General features: G+C 36.2%; 1 protein-coding gene across 4 annotated transcripts in view; it reads left to right on the forward strand.

The window, feature by feature from the left end:
• Positions 1-23,202, forward strand: part of LOC139756238 (uncharacterized) — a 114,313-nt gene that overhangs the window by 11,003 nt on the left and 80,108 nt on the right. For all 4 annotated transcript variants that reach the window (XM_071675414.1, XM_071675412.1, XM_071675411.1 and 1 more), the window contains exon 2: positions 18,042-18,096. In XM_071675414.1, coding sequence (XP_071531515.1) covers positions 18,042-18,096 — 55 coding nt within the window. The remainder of the gene's footprint in view (positions 1-18,041; positions 18,097-23,202) is intronic.

Here is a 23,202-nt window from a genome sequence, read left to right on the forward strand (position 1 = left end):
ATTATTATATTTAGTTCAGGATCATTATATTTTGCTTTAACCTTATTATATTGTAGTTCAGGATCTTTTATCATCTTGGTTTTTAACATTATTATATTGTAGTTCAGGATCTATATCATCTTGCTTTAACATTCTTATTATATTGTAGTTCAGGTCATAATCATCTTGCTTTAACATTATTATATTGTAGTTCGGATCATATCCTCTTGCTTTAACATTATTATTATATTGTACCCTTCAGGATCATTTTTCATTTGCTTTAAATTATTATTAATATTTTGTAGTTCAGGTCATTTTATCTTGCTTTTAAAAATTATTTTATTTTTTTTAGTTCAGGATTTTTATCATCTTGTTTTAACATATTATATTGTAGTTCAGGCTAAATTTCATCTGCTTTAACTTTAAATTATTATTTGTCGTTCAGGATCATTATCATCTTGGCTTTAACATTATTATTATATTGTAGTTCAGGATCATTATCATCTTGCTTTAACATTATTATTATATTGTAGTTCAGGATCATTATCATCTTGCTTTAAATTATAATTGTGTAGATCTTCATTGCTAACATTATTATTTGTCAGATATTATCTGCTTACATTATTATTTGGTTCAGGTCTAATCTGCTTAACATTTAATTGTAGTTCGGATATACTCTGCTTACATTTATTATTGATCATCATATCTTGCTTAACATATTATTAATGTAGTCAGGACTTCATTGCTTAACATTTTATATGTAGTTCAGTATTTCATTTGCTTAACTTTATATTGTAGTTAGGACTTACATCGCTTAATTATTTATTGTAGTTCAGGATCATTATCATTTGTTAATTATATATTGTAGTTCAGGATCTTATCATCTTGCTTTATTATATTATATTGTGTCGATCTTATATCTTGTTTAACATTTTTATTTGTAGTTGGACTTACATTTGCTTAACATTATTATATATTGTAGTTCAGGATCATTATCATCTTGCTTTAACATTATTATTTTGTATTCAGGATCATTATCATCTTGCTTTAACATTATATTTGTATTCAGATCATATCATCTGCTTAACATATTATATGTGTTCGATCATTATCATCTTGCTTTAACTATTATTATTGTAGTTCAGGATCATTATACTTGCTTTAAATTATTATATTGTAGTCAGGATCATATCATCTGCTTTAACATATTATTATATTGTAGTTCAGGATCATTATCATCTTGCTTTAACATATTATATTGTATAGGATCATTATCATCTTGCTTTACATTATTATTATATTGTAGTCAGGATCATTATCATCTTGCTTTAACATTATTATATGTAGTTCGGATCATTATCATCTTGCTTAACTTTTATTTATTGTGTTCAGATCATTATCATCTTGCTTAACTTATTATATATTGTAGTTCAGGATCATTATCATCTTGCTTTAACATTTTATTATATTGTAGTTCGATCATTATCATCTTGCTTTAACATTATTATTATTGATTTCAGGATCATTATATTTGCTTTAACATTATATATTGTAGTTCAGGATCATTATCATCTTGCTTTAACATTATTATTATTGTATTCAGGATCATTATCATCTTGCTTAACATTATTATTATATGTAGTTCAGGATCATTATCATCTTGCTTTAACATTATTATTATATTGTAGTTCAGGATCATTATCATCTTGCTTTAACATTATTATTATATTGTAGTTCAGGATCATTATCATCTTGCTTTAACATTATTATTATATTGTAGTTCAGGATCATTATCATCTTGCTTTAACATTATTATATTGTAGTTCAGGATCATTATCATCTTGCTTTAACATTATTATTATATTGTAGTTCAGGATCATTATCATCTTATCATCTTGCTTTAACATTATTATTATATTGTAGTTCAGGATCATTATCATCTTGCTTTAACATTATTATATTGTAGTTCAGGATCATTATCATCTTGCTTTAACATTATTATTATATTGTAGTTCAGGATCATTATCATCTTGCTTTAACATTATTATTATATTGTAGTTCAGGATCATTATCATCTTGCTTTAACATTATTATATATTGTAGTTCAGGATCATTATCATCTTGCTTTAACATTATCGTTATATTGTAGTTCAGGATCATTATCATCTTGCTTTAACATTATTATATTGTAGTTCAGGATCATTATCATCTTGCTTTAACATTATTATATATTGTAGTTCAGGATCATTATCATCTTGCTTTAACATTATTATATTGTAGTTCAGGATCATTATCATCTTGCTTTAACATTATTATATTGTAGTTCAGGATCATTATCATCTTGCTTTAACATTATTATTATATTGTAGTTCAGGATCATTATCATCTTGCTTTAACATTATTATATTGTAGTTCAGGATCATTATCATCTTGCTTTAACATTATTATATTGTAGTTCAGGATCATTATCATCTTGCTTTAACATTATTATATTGTAGTTCAGGATCATTATCATCTTGCTTTAACATTATTATTATATTGTAGTTCAGGATCATTATCATCTTGCTTTAACATTATTATTATATTGTAGTTCAGGATCATTATCATCTTGCTTTAACATTATTATTATATTGTAGTTCAGGATCATTATCATCTTGCTTTAACATTATTATTATATTGTAGTTCAGGATCATTATCATCTTGCTTTAACATTATTATTAATTGTAGTTCAGGATCATTATCATCTTGCTTTAACATTATTATATTGTAGTTCAGGATCATTATCATCTTGCTTTAACATTATTATTATATTGTAGTTCAGGATCATTATCATCTTGCTTTAACATTATTATATTGTAGTTCAGGATGGAATGAGTATTTTGAAGGTTTGTTGAATGTGTCTGATGACAGAGTGGCAGATATAGGGTGTTTTGGTCGAGGTGGTGTGCAAAGTGAGAGGGTTAGGGAAAATGATTTGGTAAACAGAGAAGAGGTAGTAAAAGCTTTGCGGAAGATGAAAGCCGGCAAGGCAGCAGGTTTGGATGGTATTGCAGTGGAATTTATTAAAAAAGGGGGTGACTGTATTGGTGACTGGTTGGTAAGGTTATTTAATGTATGTATGACTCATGGTGAGGTGCCTGAGGATTGGCGGAATGCGTGCATAGTGCCATTGTACAAAGGCAAAGGGGATAAGAGTGAGTGCTCAAATTACAGAGGTATAAGTTTGTTGAGTATTCCTGGTAAATTATATGGGAGGGTATTGATTGAGAGGGTGAAGGCATGTACAGAGCATCAGATTGGGGAAGAGCAGTGCGGTTTCAGAAGTGGTAGAGGATGTGTGGATCAGGTGTTTGCTTTGAAGAATGTATGTGAGAAATACTTAGAAAAGCAAATGGATTTGTATGTAGCATTTATGGATCTGGAGAAGGCATATGATAGAGTTGATAGAGATGCTCTGTGGAAGGTATTAAGAATATATGGTGTGGGAGGCAAGTTGTTAGAAGCAGTGAAAAGTTTTTATCGAGGATGTAAGGCATGTGTACGTGTAGGAAGAGAGGAAAGTGATTGGTTCTCAGTGAATGTAGGTTTGCGGCAGGGGTGTGTGATGTCTCCATGGTTGTTTAATTTGTTTATGGATGGGGTTGTTAGGGAGGTAAATGCAAGGGTCCTGGAAAGAGGGGCAAGTATGAAGTCTGTTGGGATGAGAGAGCTTGGGAAGTGAGTCAGTTGTTGTTTGCTGATGATACAGCGCTGGTGGCTGATTCATGTGAGAAACTGCAGAAGCTGGTGACTGAGTTTGGTAAAGTGTGTGGAAGAAGAAAGTTAAGAGTAAATGTGAATAAGAGCAAGGTTATTACGTACAGTAGGGTTGAGGGTCAAGTCAATTGGGAGGTGAGTTTGAATGGAGAAAAACTGGAGGAAGTGAAGTGTTTTAGATATCTGGGAGTGGATCTGTCAGCGGATGGAACCATGGAAGCGGAAGTGGATCATAGGGTGGGGGAGGGGCGAAAATTTTGGGAGCCTTGAAAAATGTGTGGAAGTCGAGAACATTATCTCGGAAAGCAAAAATGGGTATGTTTGAAGGAATAGTGGTTCCAACAATGTTGTATGGTTGCGAGGCGTGGGCTATGGATAGAGTTGTGCGCAGGAGGATGGATGTGCTGGAAATGAGATGTTTGAGGACAATGTGTGGTGTGAGGTGGTTTAATCGAGTAAGTAACGTAAGGGTAAGAGAGATGTGCGGAAATAAAAAGAGCGTGGTTGAGAGAGCAGAAGAGGGTGTTTTGAAATGGTTTGGGCACATGGAGAGAATGAGTGAGGAAAGATTGACCAAGAGGATATATGTGTCGGAGGTGGAGGGAACGAGGAGAAGAGGGAGACCAAATTGGAGGTGGAAAGATGGAGTGAAAAAGATTTTGTGTGATCGGGGCCTGAACATGCAGGAGGGTGAAAGGAGGGCAAGGAATAGAGTGAATTGGAGCGATGTGGTATACAGGGGTTGACGTGCTGTCAGTGGATTGAATCAAGGCATATGAAGCGTCTGGGGTAAACCATGGAAAGCTGTGTAGGTATGTATATTTGCGTGTGTGGACGTGTGTATGTACTTGTGTATGGGGGGGGGGTTGGGCCATTTCTTTCGTCTGTTTCCTTGCGCTACCTCGCAAACGCGGGAGACAGCGACAAAGTATAAAAAAAAAAAAAAAAAAAGTTCAGGATCATTATCATCTTGCTTTAACATCATTATATTGTAGTTCAGGATCATTATCATCTTGCTTTAACATTATTATATTGTAGTTCAGGATCATTATCATCTTGCTTTAACATTATTATTATATTGTAGTTCAGGATCATTATCATCTTGCTTTAACATTATTATTATATTGTAGTTCAGGATCATTATCATCTTGCTTTAACATTATTATTATATTGTAGTTCAGGATCATTATCATCTTGCTTTAACATTATTATTATATTGTAGTTCAGGATCATTATCATCTTGCTTTAACATTATTATTATATTGTAGTTCAGGATCATTATCATCTTGCTTTAACATTATTATTATATTGTATTCAGGATCATTATCATCTTATCATCTTGCTTTAACATTATTATTATATTGTAGTTCAGGATCATTATCATCTTGCTTTAACATTATTATATTGTAGTTCAGGATCATCATTATCATTATCATCATCATCATCTTGCTTTAACATTATTATATTGTAGTTCAGGATCATCATCATCATTATCATCATCATCATCTTGCTTTAACATTATTATATTGTAGTTCAGGATCATCATTATCATTATCATCATCATCATCTTGCTTTAACATTATTATATTGTAGTTCAGGATCATCATTATCATTATCATCATCATCATCTTGCTTTAACATTATTATATTGTAGTTCAGGATCATCATTATCATTATCATCATCATCATCTTGCTTTAACATTATTATATTGTAGTTCAGGATCATTATCATCTTGCTTTAACATTATTATATTGTAGTTCAGGATCATTATCATCTTGCTTTAACATTATTATTATATTGTAGTTCAGGATCATTATCATCTTGCTTTAACATTATTATATTGTAGTTCAGGATCATTATCATCTTGCTTTAACATTATTATATTGTAGTTCAGGATCATTATCATCTTGCTTTAACATTATTATATTGTAGTTCAGGATCATTATCATCTTGCTTTAACATTATTATATTGTAGTTCAGGATCATTATCATCTTGCTTTAACATTATTATATTGTAGTTCAGGATCATTATCATCTTGCTTTAACATTATTATATTGTAGTTCAGGATCATTATCATCTTGCTTTAACATTATTATTATATTGTAGTTCAGGATCATTATCATCTTGCTTTAACATTATTATTATATTGTAGTTCAGGATCATTATCATCTTGCTTTAACATTATTATTATATTGTAGTTCAGGATCATTATCATCTTGCTTTAACATTATTATATTGTAGTTCAGGATCATTATCATCTTGCTTTAACATTATTATATTGTAGTTCAGGATCATTATCATCTTGCTTTAACATTATTATCATATTGTAGTTCAGGATCATTATCATCTTGCTTTAACATTATTATTATATTGTAGTTCAGGATCATTATCATCTTGCTTTAACATTATTATTATATTGTAGTTCAGGATCATTATCATCTTGCTTTAACATTATCATTATATTGTAGTTCAGGATCATTATCATCTTGCTTTAACATTATTATATTGTAGTTCAGGATCATTATCATCTTGCTTTAACATTATTATATTGTAGTTCAGGATCATTATCATCTTGCTTTAACATTATTATATTGTAGTTCAGGATCATTATCATCTTGCTTTAACATTATTATATTGTAGTTCAGGATCATTATCATCTTGCTTTAACATTATTATTATATTGTAGTTCAGGATCATTATCATCTTGCTTTAACATTATTATTATATTGTAGTTCAGGATCATCATTATCATTATCATCATCATCATCTTGCTTTAACATTATTATATTGTAGTTCAGGATCATTATCATCTTGCTTTAACATTATTATATTGTAGTTCAGGATTATCATTATCATCATCATCATCTTGCTTTAACATTATTATATTGTAGTTCAGGATCATTATCATCTTGCTTTAACATTATTATTATATTGTAGTTCAGGATCATTATCATCTTGCTTTAACATTATTATATTGTAGTTCAGGCTATCATTATCATCAATCATCTTGCTTTAACATTATTATATATTGTAGTTCAGGATCATTATCATCTTGCTTTAACATTATTATATTGTAGTTCAGGATCATTTTCATCTTGCTTTAACATTATTATTATATTGTAGTTCATGATCATCATTATCATCATCATCATCTTGCTTTAACATTATTATATTGTAGTTCAGGATCATTATCATCTTGCTTTAACATTATTATATTGTAGTTCAGGATCATTATCATCTTGCTTTAACATTATTATTATATTGTAGTTCAGGATCATCATTATCATTATCATCATCATCATCTTGCTTTAACATTATTATATTGTAGTTCAGGATCATTACCATCTTGCTTTAACATTATTATTATATTGTAGTTCAGGATCATTATCATCTTGCTTTAACATTATTATATTGTAGTTCAGGATCATTATCATCTTGCTTTAACATTATTATATTGTAGTTCAGGATCATTATCATCTTGCTTTAACATTATTATATTGTAGTTCAGGATCATTATCATCTTGCTTTAACATTATTATATTGTAGTTCAGGATCATTATCATCTTGCTTTAACATTATTATTATATTGTAGTTCAGGATCATTATCATCTTGCTTTAACATTATTATATTGTAGTTCAGGATCATTATCATCTTGCTTTAACATTATTATTATATTGTAGTTCAGGATCATTATCATCTTGCTTTAACATTATTATATTGTAGTTCAGGATCATTATCATCTTGCTTTAACATTATTATATTGTAGTTCAGGATCATTATCATCTTGCTTTAACATTATTATATTGTAGTTCAGGATCATTATCATCTTGCTTTAACATTATTATATTGTAGTTCAGGATCATTATCATCTTGCTTTAACATTATTATTATATTGTAGTTCAGGATCATTATCATCTTGCTTTAACATTATTATTATATTGTAGTTCAGGATCATTATCATCTTGCTTTAACATTATTATTATATTGTAGTTCAGGATCATTATCATCTTGCTTTAACATTATTATTATATTGTAGTTCAGGATCATTATCATCTTGCTTTAACATTATTATATTGTAGTTCAGGATCATTATCATCTTGCTTTAACATTATTATTATATTGTAGTTCAGGATCATTATCATCTTGCTTTAACACTATTATATTATAGTTCAGGATCATCATTATCATTATCATCATCATCATCTTGCTTTAACATTATTATCTTCTAGTTCAGGATTATCATTATCATTCTCATCATCATCATCTTGCTTTAACATTATTATATTGTAGTTCAGGATCATTATCATCTTGCTTTAACATTATTATATTGTAGTTCAGGATCATTATCATCTTGCTTTAACATTATTATATTGTAGTTCAGGATCATTATCATCTTGCTTTAACATTATTATATTGTAGTTCAGGATCATTATCATCTTGCTTTAACATTATTATATTGTAGTTCAGGTTCATTATCATCTTGCTTTAACATTGTTATTATTATTATCTTCTAGTTCGCCTGTTATATGTTCTTATCTCAGAATAATATTTGTAGAGATTAATGTATATGTTCACTGTAGTATTATTCTTGCTATTTTTAGCTATATTAAGTTAGGAACAACCTCTGTATTTTTCAAAAGTTCTCTTATGAGAAGCATATTTTGAATACAGATATAATTGATATAAATAAAACGAGAAAATTTGGGAAGGTAAATCCTTTTGCTCAAACTGTTATTGGAGGATATGATATAAATGGCTGTTTGACCTTGTGTCTCCTTATTATACATTTGAAATGTATTGATGAATATGATCTTACCATGACACAAATGTGTCTGCTGGTCAATATGATGACAGTTGTCCACTAGGCACAATAGTATATTTGCTGGTTAACATAATGACTGGTTTTCTGGGCTCTCTACTATGTCTGCTGGTCAATATAACTGCAGTTATCTTCTGGGCACACCAATATGTCTGCTGGTCAGTATAACTACAGTGGTGTATTGTGCACACTAGTATGTACACTGGTTGATGTAGCTATAGTGATCTACTAGGCATACAACAGTGGTCTAGTATGTCTGCTGGTCACTATAACGACAGTGGTTTACTGGGCGCACTTCTATGTTTGCAGTTCAGTATAGATGTAGTGCTTTACTTGGCACACTAGTATATCTTTTGGTCAATATAACTACAATATGGTGGCATATCTAGGGTTGGGTGCCACTTGAAGGGGGGCACCACTCAACAGGTTTATTTTTTGACATATGCTATGCAATTGACATTTTTAATGGTTTGGTTTTGTGAGAAAAAAAAAAAACTCCCCTCCTTTTTAACTATAGTAATATTTTGATGCTGTCAGTTGCATTACCTTTACAGTTTTGATCAAATAAGTCTTTAACTTTAAGTCTTTAAGGGTTTATATGGATTTAAATTTGGCCTAACTCTTCAACAGTTTATAATTACACTGTATGTATTCTTATGTACATCCAGTGCAGTACATTTTTCATCAGGCCAGGGACACAATTTCAGTGCTTGCCATAGGCACTATTCCTCCTAGATACGTCCCTGCTACGGTGTACTGAGCACACTAGTATGTCTGCTGGTCTCTGTAACTAGAGTGTTTTGCTGGGCACACTTGTATGTCTGTTGGTCAACATAACTACAGTGTTCTGGGCACTGTAGTATGTCTGCTGGATGTTATAACTAGTGTTCTACTTGGCACACTAGTATGTCTGCTGGTCATTATGACTACAGTGTTCTGGACATACTGGTATGTCTGCTGGTCAATATAACTGCAGTGTTCTACTGGGAGCACTAGTATGCCTGCTGCTCAGTATAACTACAGTGTTCTACTGGACACACTAGTATGTCTGCTGATCATTATGACTACAGTGTTCTTCTGGACACTCTGGTATGTCTGCTGGTCACTATAACTACAGTCTTCTAGTGGGCGCACTGGTGTGCCTGCTGCTCAGTATAACTACAGTGTTCTACTAGTATGTCTGCTGATCATTATGACTACAGTGTTCTTCTGGACACTCTGGTATGTCTGCTGGTCACTATAACTACAGTGTTCTACTGGGCGCACTGGTGTGCCTGCTGCTTAGTATAACTACAGTGTTCTTCTGGACACACTGTCTGCTGATCATTATGACGACAGTGTTCTTCTGGACACACTGGTATGTCTGCTGGTCACTATAACTAAAGTGTTCTACTGGGCGCACTGGTGTGCCTGCTGCTCAATATAACTACAGTGTTCTACTGGACACACTAGTATGTCTGCTGATCATTATGACTACAGTGTTCTTCTGGACACACTCGTATGTCTGCTGGTCACTATAACTACAGTGTTCTACTGGGCGCACTGGTGTGCCTGCTGCTCAGTATAACTACAGTGTTCTACTGGACAAACTAGTATGTCTGCTGGTCACTATAACTACAGTGTTCTACTTGGCACACTAGTATGTCTGCTGGTCATTATGACTATAGTGTTCTTCTGGACACACTAGTATATCTGTTGGTCAACATAACTATAGTGTTCTACTTGGCACATTAGTATGTCTGCTGGTTAGCATAAGTGCAGTGTTCTACTTGACTCACTAGTATGTCTGCTGGTCAGTATAACCAGTTTGCTACTGGGCCCACTAGTATATCTGCTGGTCAATATAAGTACAGTGGTCTGCTGGGCACTGTAGTGTATCTGCATATCAATGTAACTACAGTGGTCTACTGGGCAAACTAGTATGTCTGCTGGTCAATATAACTACGGTGTTTTACTATGCACACTAGTATGTCTGTTGGTCAGTATTACAACATTGTTCTACTGGGCACACTGGTATGTCTGCTGGTTTATATAGATATTGTAGTTTTCTGGGCACACTAGTATATCTGCAGATCAAATGACTACTAGTGTATCTGCTGGTCACTATGACTACTATGTACTACCGGGGACTTCAGCATGCCTGCTGGTCATATGACTACAGTGGTCTGGGGACACTAGTATATCTGCTGATCACTATGACTACAGTGATCTATTGGGGACACCAGTATGTCTGCTTCCTTGTAGATCTTGTTATAACTGACTGGTCTTGGTACAGTTCCTTGCATAAGTCCATATATCAGGCTGTCCATTCATTATATTTGTCCATATACCAGACTGTACATTCCTAATATTTGCCCATATACCAGACTACATTCCTTATATTTGTCCATATACCAGACTGTACATTCCTTATATTTGTCCATATACCAGATGGTATATTCCTTATATTTGTCCATATACCAGGCTGTACATTCCTTATTTTTGTCCATATACCAGACTGTACATTCCTCATATTTGTCCATGTACCATATTGTACATTCCATATATTTGGCCATATATCAGACAATCCATTCTTTATATTTGTCCATATACTAGATTGTGCATTACCCTATATAAGTCCATGTGCCAGACTATATACATACCTTTATACAAGTCTATATACCAGACTGTTCATTTGTTATATTTGTCCATATATCAAACTGTACAGTTCTTATATTTGTCCAGTATACCAGACTTTGCATTTCTTGTAGTTGCCCATGTGCCAGATTGTTTATTTCTTATATTTGTCTATATACCAGACTGTATGTTTCTTACATTTGTCCATATACTATACTGTACATTCCTTATATTTGTCCATACACCAGACTGTACATATCTAATATTTGTCCATTTACCAGACTGTACATTCCTTATTTTTGTCCATATACCAGATTGTACATTTCTTATATTTGTCCATAAACCAGACTGTACATTCTTTATATTTGCCCATATACCAGACTGTACATTCTTTATATTTTCCCATATACAAGACAGTATATTCCTTATATTTGTCCATATACTAGACTGTACATATCTTATATTTGCCCATATACCAGACTGTGCATTCCTTATACTTGTCCATCTAGCAGACTACATTCCTTATATTTGTCCATATACCAAACTGTGTATTCCTTATATTTCTCCATATACCAGACTCTACATTCCTTATATTTCTCCATATACCAGATTGTACATTCCTTATATTTGCCCATATACCAGACTGTGCATTCCTCATATTTGCCCATATGATAGACTGTACGTTTCTTATTTATTTATTTTTATTTATTTATTACACTTTGTTGCTGTCTCCCACGTTAGCGAGGTAGTGCAAGGAAATAAACAAAGGAATGGCTCAACCTACCCACATACACATGTATATACATAAATTGCCACACATGCACATATACATACCTATACAATTCAATGTATACATACATATACATACACAGACATATACATATATATATACATGCACATATTCATACTTGCTGCTTTCATCCATTCCTGCCACCACCCTGCCACACATGAAATGACACCCCCCTCCCCCACATGCATGTGAGGTAGCGCTAGGGAAGGACAACATAGGCCACATTCGTCCACACCCAGACTCTAGCTGTCATGAAACCACAGCTCCCTTTCTACATCCAGGCCCTACAAAACTTTCCATCGTTTACCCCAGACACTTCACATGCCCTGGTTCAATCCATTGACAGCACGTCAACCCCAGTATACCACATCGTTCCAGTTCACTCTATTCCTTGCACGCCTTTCACCCTCCTGTATGTTCAGGCCCCGATCACTCAAAATCTTTTTCACTTTATCCATCCACCTCCAATTTGGTCTCTCACTTCTCCTCGTTCCCATCACCTTTGACGCATATATCCTATTTGTCAATCTTTCTTCACGCATTCTTCCCATATGACCAAACCATTTCAACACACCCTCTTTTGCTCTGTCAACCGCCCTCTTTATATTACCACGCATCTCTCTTACCCTTTCATTACTTACTCGATCAAACCGCCTCACACCACATATTATCCTCAAACATATCATTCCAACACATTCCCCCTCCTTTGCACAACCCTATATATATATCACCCATGCCTCACATTGTTGGAACCACTATTTTTTCAAACATACCCATTTTTGCTTTCTGAGATACTGTTCTCACCTTCCATACATTCTTCAGTGCTCCCAGAACCTTTGCCCCCTCCCCCACTCTGTAACTCACTTCCACTTCCTTGGTTCCATCCGCTGCCAAATCCACTCCCAGATATCTAAAACACTTCACTTCCTCCAGTTTTTCTCCATTCAAACTTACCTCCCAATTGACTTGTCCCTCAACCCTACTGAACCTATTATTATAACCTTGCTGTTATTCACATTTACTCTCAGCTTTCTTTTTTCACACACTTTACCAAACTGTCAATAACTTCTGCAGTTTCTCACCCAAATCAGCCACCAGTGCTGTATCACCAGCGAACAACAACTGACTCACTTCCCAAGCCCTCTCATTAACAGCAGACTGCATACTTGTCCCTCTCTCCAAAACTCTTGCATTCACCTCCCTAACAACCCCATCCATAAACAAATTGAACAACCATGGAGACATCCCGCACCCGTGCCAGAAACCAACATTCACTGGGGACCAATCACTTTCCTCTCTTCCTACTCATATACGTGCCTTACATCCTCGATAAAAGCTTTTCACTGCTTCTAGCAATTAACTTCCACACCATATACTCTTAATACCTTCCACAGAACATCTTTATCATATGCCTTCTCCAGCCCATAAATGCTACATACAAATCCATCTGCTTTTCTAAGTATTTCTCACATACATTCTTCAAAGCAAACACCTGATCCATTTATCCTATACCACTTCTAAAACCTCACTGCTCTTTCCCAGTCTGATGCTTTGTACATGCCTTCACCCTCTCAATCAATACTCTCCCATATGATTTCCCAGGAATACTCAGGAAACGTATACCTCTGTAATTTGAACACTCACCTTTATCATCTTTGCCTTTGTACAGTGGCACTATACATGCATTCTGTCAATCCTCAGGCACTTTACCATGAACCATACATATATTGACTATCCTCACCAACCAGTCAACGACACAGTCATCCCCTTTTTTAATAGATTCCACTGCAATACCATCCAAACCCGCTGCCTTGCAGGCTTTCATCTTCTGCAAAGCTTTCACTACCTCTTCTCTGTTTACCAAATCATTCTCCCTGACCCTCTCACCTCGCACACCACCTCGGCCAAAACACCCTATGTCTCCCACTCTATCATCAAACGCATTCAACAAACTTTCAAAATACTCACTCCTTCTCCCTCTCACTTCACCCCTACATGTTATTACCTCCCCATTTGCCCCCTTCACCAATGTTCCCATTTGTTCTTTTGTCTTACACACTTTATTTACCTCCTTCCAAAACATCTTTTTATTCTCCTTAAAATTTGAAGATACTCTCTCACCCCAACTCTCATTTGCCCTCTTTTTCACCTCTTGCACCTTTCTCTTGACCTCTTGCCTCTTTCTTTTATACATCTCCCAGTCATTTGCACTATTTACATGCAAAAATCATCCAAATGCCTCTCTCTTCTCTTTCACTAACAATCTTACTTTTTCATCCCACTACTCACTATCCTTTTGTATCTCCCCAGCTCCTACCTTTCTCATGCCACAGGCATCTTTTGCGCAAGCCGTCACTGCTTCCCAAAATACATCCCATTCCTCCCCCACTCCCCTTACGTCCTTTGCTCTCATCTTTTTCCATTCTGCACTCAATCTCTCCTGGTACTTCCTCACACAAGTCTCCTTTCCACGCTCACTTACTCTCACCACTCTCTTCACCCTAACATTCTCTCTTCTTTTCTGAAAACTTCTACATATCTTCATCATTGCCTCCACAAGATAATGATCAGACATCCTCCAGTTACCTCTCTCAGCACATTAACATCCAAAAATATCTCTTTCACACGCCTATCAATAGGAATGTAATCCAATAGCGCTCTCTGGCCATCTCTCCCACTTACATATGTATACTTATGTATATCTCTCTAAACCAGGTATTCCCAATCACCAGTCTTTTTTAAGCACACAACTCTACAAGCTCTTATATTTGTCCATATACAAGACTGTACATTTCTTATATTTGTCCATATACCAGATTGTACATTCCTTATATTTCTTCATATACCAGACTGTACATTCCTTATATTTCTCCATATACCAGACTGTATATTCCTTATATTTCTCAGTGTATTAGACTGTAAATTCCTTATATTTGTCCATATACCAGACTGTACATTCCTTATATTTCTCCATATACCAGATTGCACATTCCTTATATTTCTCAATGTACCAGAGTGTACATTCCTTATATTTCTCCATTTACCGTACTGTATATTCCTTAGATTTCTCCATATACCAGACTGTACGTTCCTTATATTTGTCCATATACCAGACTGTACATTCCTTACATTTCTCAATATACTGTACTGTACCTTCCTTATATTTGACCATATACCAGACTGTACCTTCCTCATATTTCTCCATATACCAGATTGCACATTCCTTATATTTCTTAATGTACCAGACTGTACATTCCTTATATTTCTCCATATACCATACTGTACATTCCTTAGATTTCTCCGTATTCCAGACTGTACATTCCTTAGATTTATGAATGTACCAGACTGTACATTCCTTAGATTTTTCCATATACCAGATTGTACATTCCTTAGATTTTTCAATGTACCAGACTGTATATTAGGTATATTTATCCATATACCAGACTGTACATTCCTTATATTTGCCCATATACCGAACTGTACATTCCTTATATTTGCCCATATACCAGACTGTACATTCCTTATATTTGCCCCTATACCAGACTGTACATTCCTTATATTTCTCCATACACCAGACTGTACATTCCTCATATTTGTCCATATACCAGACTGTACATTCCTTATATTTGCCCATATACCAGACTGTACATTCCTTATATTTGTCCATATACCAGACTGTACATTCCTTATATTTGCCCATATACCAGACTGTACATTCCTTATATTTCTCCATATACCAGACTGTATATTCCTTATATTTGCCCCTATACCAGACTGTACATTCCTTATATTTCTCCATATTCCAGACTGTACATTCCTTATATTTCTACATATACCAGACTGTACATTCCTTATATTTGCCCATATACCGAACTGTACATTCCTTATATTTGCCCCTATACCAGACTGTACATTCCTTATATTTCTCCATATTCCAGACTGTACATTCCTTATATTTCTACATATACCAGACTGTACATTCCTTATATTTGCCCATATACCGAACTGTACATTCCTTATATTTGCCCCTATACCAGACTGTACATTCTGTATATTTCTCCATATACCAGACTGTACATTCCTTATATTTTTCAATGTACCAGACTGTATATTAGTTATATTTATCCGTATACCAGACTGTACATTCCTTATATTTGCCCCTATACCAGACTGTACATTCCTTATATTTATCCATATACCAGACTGTACATTCCTTATATTTGTCCATATCGCAGACTGTACATTCCCTACATTTCTCCATATACCAGACTGTACATTCCTTATATTTGTCCATATACCAGACTGTACATTCCTTATATTTTGCAATGTACCAGAGTGTATATTACTTATATATATCCATATACCAGCCTGTACATTCCTTATATTTGCCCATATACCAAACTGTACATTCCTTATGTTTGCTCCTATACCAGACTGTACATTCCTTATATTTCTCCATATACCAGACTGTATATTCTTTGTATTTCTCCATATACCAGACTGTATATTCTTTGTATTTCTCCATATACCAGCCTGTACATTCCTTATATTTGCCCATATACCAAACTGTACATTCCTTGTTTGCTCCTATACCAGACTGTACATTCCTTATATTTCTCCATATACCAGACTGTATATTCTTTGTATTTCTCCATATACCAGACTTTACATTCCTTGTATTTCTGCATATACCAGACTATACATTCCTTGCATTTGCCTGTATACCAGAGAGTACATTCCTTATATTTCTCAGTGTACCAGACTGTACATTCCTTATATTTCTCAGTGTACCAGACTGTACATTCCTTATATTTATTTATATACCAGACTGTACATTCCTTATGTTTATACATATACCAGACTGTACATTCCTTATGTTTCTCAGTGTACCAGAATGTACATTCCTTATATTTATCCGTATACCAGACTGTACATTCCTTATGTTTCTCAATGTACCAGACTTTACATTCATTATATTTCTCCATATACCAGACTGCACATACCTTATATTTCTCCATATTCCAGACTGTACATTCCTTATATTTCTCCATATGCCAGACTGTACATTCCTCATATTTGCCCAAATACCAGACTGTACATTCCTTATATTTCTCAGTGTACCAGACTGTACATTCCTTATATTTGCCCAAATACCGGACTGTACATTCCTTATATTTCTCATTGTACCAGACTGTACATTTCTTATATTTGTCTATATACCATACTGTACATTTCTTATCTTTGTCCATATACCATACTGTACATTCCTTATATTTGCCCATATACCAGACTGTACATTCCTTATATTTCTCAATATACCATACTGTACATTCCTTATATTTCTCCATATACCAGACTTTACATTCTTTATATTTCTTCATATACCAGACTGTACATTACTTTTTATGAGTACATATAAGACATTTTACATTTTACCATTTTATCTGCCCCCACGCCCACCTTATCCTCTCCCCAGATTGTGTACCTTTTGCCCACACACCCACCTTATTCTCTCCCTAGATTGTGTACCTTTTGCCCCATACCCACCTTATTGTCCTCCCAGATGGTGTACCTTTTGCCCCTGCACCCACCTTATTGTCTCCCCAGATGGTGTACCTTTTGCCCCTGCACCCACCTTATTGTCTCCCCAGATGGTGTACCTTTTGCCCCCACACCCACCTTATTGTCTCACCAGATGGTGTACCTTTTGCCCCCACACCCACCTTATTATCTCCCCAGATGGTGTACCTTCTGCCCCACACCCACCTTATTGTCTCCCCAGATGGTGTACCTTCTGCCCCACACCCACCTTATTGTCTCCCCAGGTGGTGTCCCTTTTGCCCCACTCCCACCTTATATACCCCAGATGGTGCACCTTTGCCCCACACCCACCTTATTCTCCCCAGATGATGTACCTGCACCTTCATGACTCAGAAGCCAAACTTCACTAATGTTATCATGTCTCGCCAGGTGGTGTACTTCACTAATGTTATCATGTCTCGCCAGGTGGTGTATTTCACTAATGTTATCATGTCTCGCCAGGTGGTGTACTTCACTAATGTTTTCATGTCTTGCCAGGTGGTGTACTTGGTGGCCTTCATCTTGTCTCTCTGGTGGATCTTGGAAGCAGAGGGTGAGTCTTTATATTTCTGCAGAGTGTTTGTTTTTGTCATTGTTAACTGAGTGTATATTTGTTTGTGCCTGGTGCCCTTCACCCATTTTACTGTCTCCTCAGGTGGTGTATGGCTCAGGGAGTGAAGTTTACACATGTGGTGCCCTATGTATTTAACATTTTCTTTCATACAGTATTTAAAACTTTTGTATGCTTTTAACATTCACAGTTCATTTCAATCATCCATTACTCATACAATAAATGTACATCTTTACATCTTTTTCTAAGTTTCTTGTTTAGTTTTATGTTACATAATTGCCTGTTTGTAATTATGTATTTTACTGTATAGTGTATAAAGAGGGAGTTTTACACCTGTGGGGCCCCATTGCTTGAACACTCCCTTTTATCATTCAACCTCTTGAATTCATATATGCTTTCTACATCAACCATTCCATCAGTTGATCTGTTCTATTCATTCATCACTCTTATACAGTAAAAGTATTTCTTTATATCTTTATTTAAAAGTTTCTTACTTCATGTTATGTCCTTTTGTTCCTCTATCTCTACTCCTCTCATTGCTCTTTCCACTATTCACATTGTTGATATCTTCGATGTTCTGGTCAGGTCACCCCTCACTCTTCTCTTTTTCTAAGGTGAGTTAAATTTAAAGCCTCCAACCAATGCATGTGGCTTAGCTCTCTTGATTATGCTACCATTTTTGTTACCCTCCCCTGTGCCTTCTCTGTTTCAGTTGGGTTCTCTGTGCATCTTTTAAAAAGAGCTATTCACAGTAGACATTATCAAACAGGTACAAAATTGTAAAGGTTGAGATCATGTCTCACTTATTCTTCTCACTTCTATGATGTACAAATTAGTGACCATCTTGTGGTGTAATGCAGATCTCTTCATTTTAGTATTATCTCTGTTCCTACCTCTGCACCCTTTTATAAGATCTTGGGGCTTATTCAAGTGCAGTGTCCAACTTTAGAAGTTTATTCTAGATTGGCTTGCTAAATACATTCTTATCAATTTTGAAGTAATTCTGATATATGTCAGCAGACACTTTGTTTCCCACATCAGTGAGGTAGAGCCAGGAAACAGACAAAGAACATACTTGCTTGCCATCATCCTTTCCTGGCACCACCCCTCTGCACAGGAAACAGCATTGCCACCCCTGCATCAGTGAGGTAGCGCCAGGAAAACAGACAAAAAAGGCCACATTTGTTCACATTCTGTCTCTGTCTGTCATGTGGAATGCACTGAAACCACAGCCCCCGTCCACATTAAGGCCCCACTGACTTTTCCATGATGTGCCCCAGACACTTCACATGCCCTGGTTCAGTCCATTGACAGCCCGTCGACCCCGGTATACCACATCGTTCCAATTCACTCTGTTCCTTGCACACCTCTCACCCTCCAGTATGTTCAGGCCCCAATCACTCAAAATCTTTTCACTCCATCCCTCCACCTCCAATTTGGTCTCCCACTTCTTGTTTCCTCCACCTGTGACACATATATCCTCTTTGTCAAAATTTCCTCACTCATTCTCTCCATATGTCCAAACCATTACAGCACACCATCTTCTCTCTCAACCACAGTCTTTTTATTTCCACACATCTCTCTTACCATTTCATTACTTACTCGATCAAACCACCTCACACCACGTATTGCCCTCAAACGTTTCATTTCCACACTCCTCTGTACACCCCTATCTATAGCCCAACCCTTGCAACCATATGATATTGTGAGAACTACTATTCCTTCAAATATACCCATTAATGCTCCCCAAGATAACATTCTCTCCTTCCACACATTCTTCATCGCTCTCAGAACCTTCACCCCCTCCCCCATCCTGTGACTTATTTCTGCTTCCATGGTTCCATTCACAGCTAAATTCCACTCCCAGATATTTAAAGTACTTCACTTCCTCCAATTTTTCTCCATTCAAACTTACATCCCAGTTAACTTGTCCCTCAACCCTACTGAACCTAATAACCGTCCTGTTATTCACACTTACTCACAACTTCCTCCTTTCACACACTTTTCCAAACTCAGTCACTGACTTCTACAGTTTCTTGCAAAAATCAGCAAATAGAGAAGAACAACTGACTCATACCAGGCCCTCTCATCCCCAACAGACTGCATACTTGCCCCTCTCTTCAAAACTCTTGCATTTACCTCCCTAACCACACCATCCATGAACAAATTAAACCACCATGGGGACATCACACACCCCTGTTGCAAATTGACATTCACTGGGAAACAATCACTCTACTCTTCCTACTCGTGCATGCCTTATGTCCTTGGTAAAAACTTTTCACCGCTTCTAATAACTTACCTCCCACACCACATACTCTTAAAACCTTCCACAAAGCTTCTCTATCAACCCTGTCATATGCCTTATCCAGATCCATAAATGCTACACACAAATCCATCTGTTTTTCTAAGTTTTTCTCACATACATTCTTCAAAGCAAAAATCTGATCCACACATCCTCTACCACTTCTGAAACCACACTGCTCTTCCCCAGTCTGATATATTTATATATGTTTATTATACTTGATCGCTGTTTCCTGCATCAGCATGGTGGCACGAGGAAACAGATGAAGAATGACCAAGCCACTCATACACATATACACATAAATGCCCATATACATACTTGTACATATCAATATATACACATATACATGCATATGAATACACATACACAAACATATGTATATATACACGTATATATTCATACTTGCGTGCCTTCATTCCATTCTCGGTGCCACCCCGCCCCACAGGAAGCAGCATCTCTGGCCCCTCTTCAGCATGTTAGCCCCAGGAAAACAGACAAAATAGGCCACATTCATTCACATTCAGTCTCTAGCTTCATGTGTAATGCACCAAAACCACAGCTCCCTATCCACATCCAGGGCCCACAGACCTTTCCATGGTTTACCCCAGACATTTCACATTCCCTGGTTCATTCCAGTTACAGCACATCCACCCCAGTATACCACATTAACTTGTCCCTCAACCCACATGAACCTAATGACCTTGCTCGTATTCATGTTTACTCTCATATTTCTCCTTTCACACACTTTTCCAAAGTCAGTCACCAACTTCTGCAGTTTCTCATTTGAACCAGCCACCAGTGCTGTATCATCAGCAAACAACAACTGACTCACTTCCCAGGCCCTCTCATCCCCAGCAGACCACATACTTGCCCCTCTCTCCAAAACTCTTGTATTTACCTCCTAACCAACCCTTCTATAAACAAATTAAACAACCTTGGATACATCACGCACTCTTGCCGCAGACCAACCTTCACTGTAAACCAGTCACTTTCATTTCTTCATACTTGTACACATACCTTACATCCTTGATAAAGACTTTTACAGACACACACACACACACACACACACACACACACACACACACACAAACACACACATACATATATGTGTATATATTTTTTTTTTTTTGTCACTGTCTTCCGCGTTTGTGAGGTAGCGCAAGGAAACAGACAAAAGAAATGGCCCAACCCACCCCCATACACATGTATATACATACGTCCACACACGCAAATATACATACCTACACAGCTTTCCATGGTTTACCCCAGACGCTTCACATGCCCTGATTCAATCCACTGACAGCATGTCAACCCCGGTATACCACACCAATCCAATTCACTCTATTCCTTGCCCTCCTTTCACCCTCCTGCATGTTCAGGCCCCGATCACACAAAATCTTTTTCACTCCATCTTTCCACCTCCAATTTGGTCTCCCACTTCTCGTTCCCTCCACCTCCAACACATATATCCTCTTGGTCAATCTTTCCTCACTCATTCTCTCCATGTGCCCAAACCATTACAAAACACCCTCTTCTGCTCTCTCAACCACGCTCTTTTTATTTCCACACATCTCTCTTAACCTCACGTTACTTACTCGATCAAACCACCTCACACCACACATTGTCCTCAAACATCTCATTTCCAGCACATCCATCCTCCTGCACACAACTCTATCCATAGCCCACGCCTCGCAACCATACAACATTGTTGGAACCACTATTTCTTCAAACATACCCATTTTTGCTTTCCGAGATAATGTTCTCGACGTCGATGTGTATATATATATATATATATATATTATTATTATTATTATTATTATATATATTTTGCTTTGTCGCTGTCTCCCGCATTTGTGAAGTAGCGCAAGGAAACAGACGAAAGAAATGGCCCAACCCACCCCCATACACATGTATATACATACACGTCCACACACGCAAATATACATACCTATACATCTCAATGTCCACATATATATATACACACACAGACATATACATATATACACATGTACATAATTCATACTGTCTGCCCTTATTTATTCCCATCACCACCTCACCACACGTGGAACAACATCTCCCTCCCCCCTCATGTGTGCGAGGTAGCGCTAGGAAAAGACAACAAAGGCCCCATTCGTTCACACTCGGTCTATAGCTGTCATGTAATAATGCCCGAAATCACAGCTCCCTTTCCACATCCAGGCCCCACAGAACTTTCCATGGTTTACCCCAGACGTTTCACATGCCCTGATTCAATCCATTGACAGCACGCTGACCCCGGTATACTACATCGATCCAATTCACTCTATTCCTTGCCCGCCTTTCACCCTCCTGCATGTTCTGGCCCTGATCACTCAAAATCTTTTTCACTTCAACTTTCCACCTCCAATTTGGTCTCCCACTTCTCCTCGTTCCCTCCACCTCTGACACATATATTCTCTTTGTCAATCTTTCCTCACTCATTCTCTCCATGTGCCCAAACCATTTCAAAACACCCTCCTCTGCTCTCTCAACCACACTTTTTATTTCCACACATCTCTCTTACCCTTACGTTACTTACTCGATCAAACCACCTCACACCACATATTGTCCTCAAACATCTCATTTGCAGCACATCCACCCTCCTGCGCACAACTCTATCCATAGGCCACGCCTCGCCATACAACATTGTTGGAACCACTATTCCTTCAAACATACACATTTTTGCTTTCCGAGATAATGCTCTCGACTTCCACACATTCTTCAATGCTCCCAGGATTTTCGCCCCCTCCCCCACCCTATGATTCACT

This window comes from Panulirus ornatus, chromosome 21 (assembly GCF_036320965.1).
Source record: "Panulirus ornatus isolate Po-2019 chromosome 21, ASM3632096v1, whole genome shotgun sequence".
Taxonomy (NCBI): domain Eukaryota; kingdom Metazoa; phylum Arthropoda; class Malacostraca; order Decapoda; family Palinuridae; genus Panulirus; species Panulirus ornatus.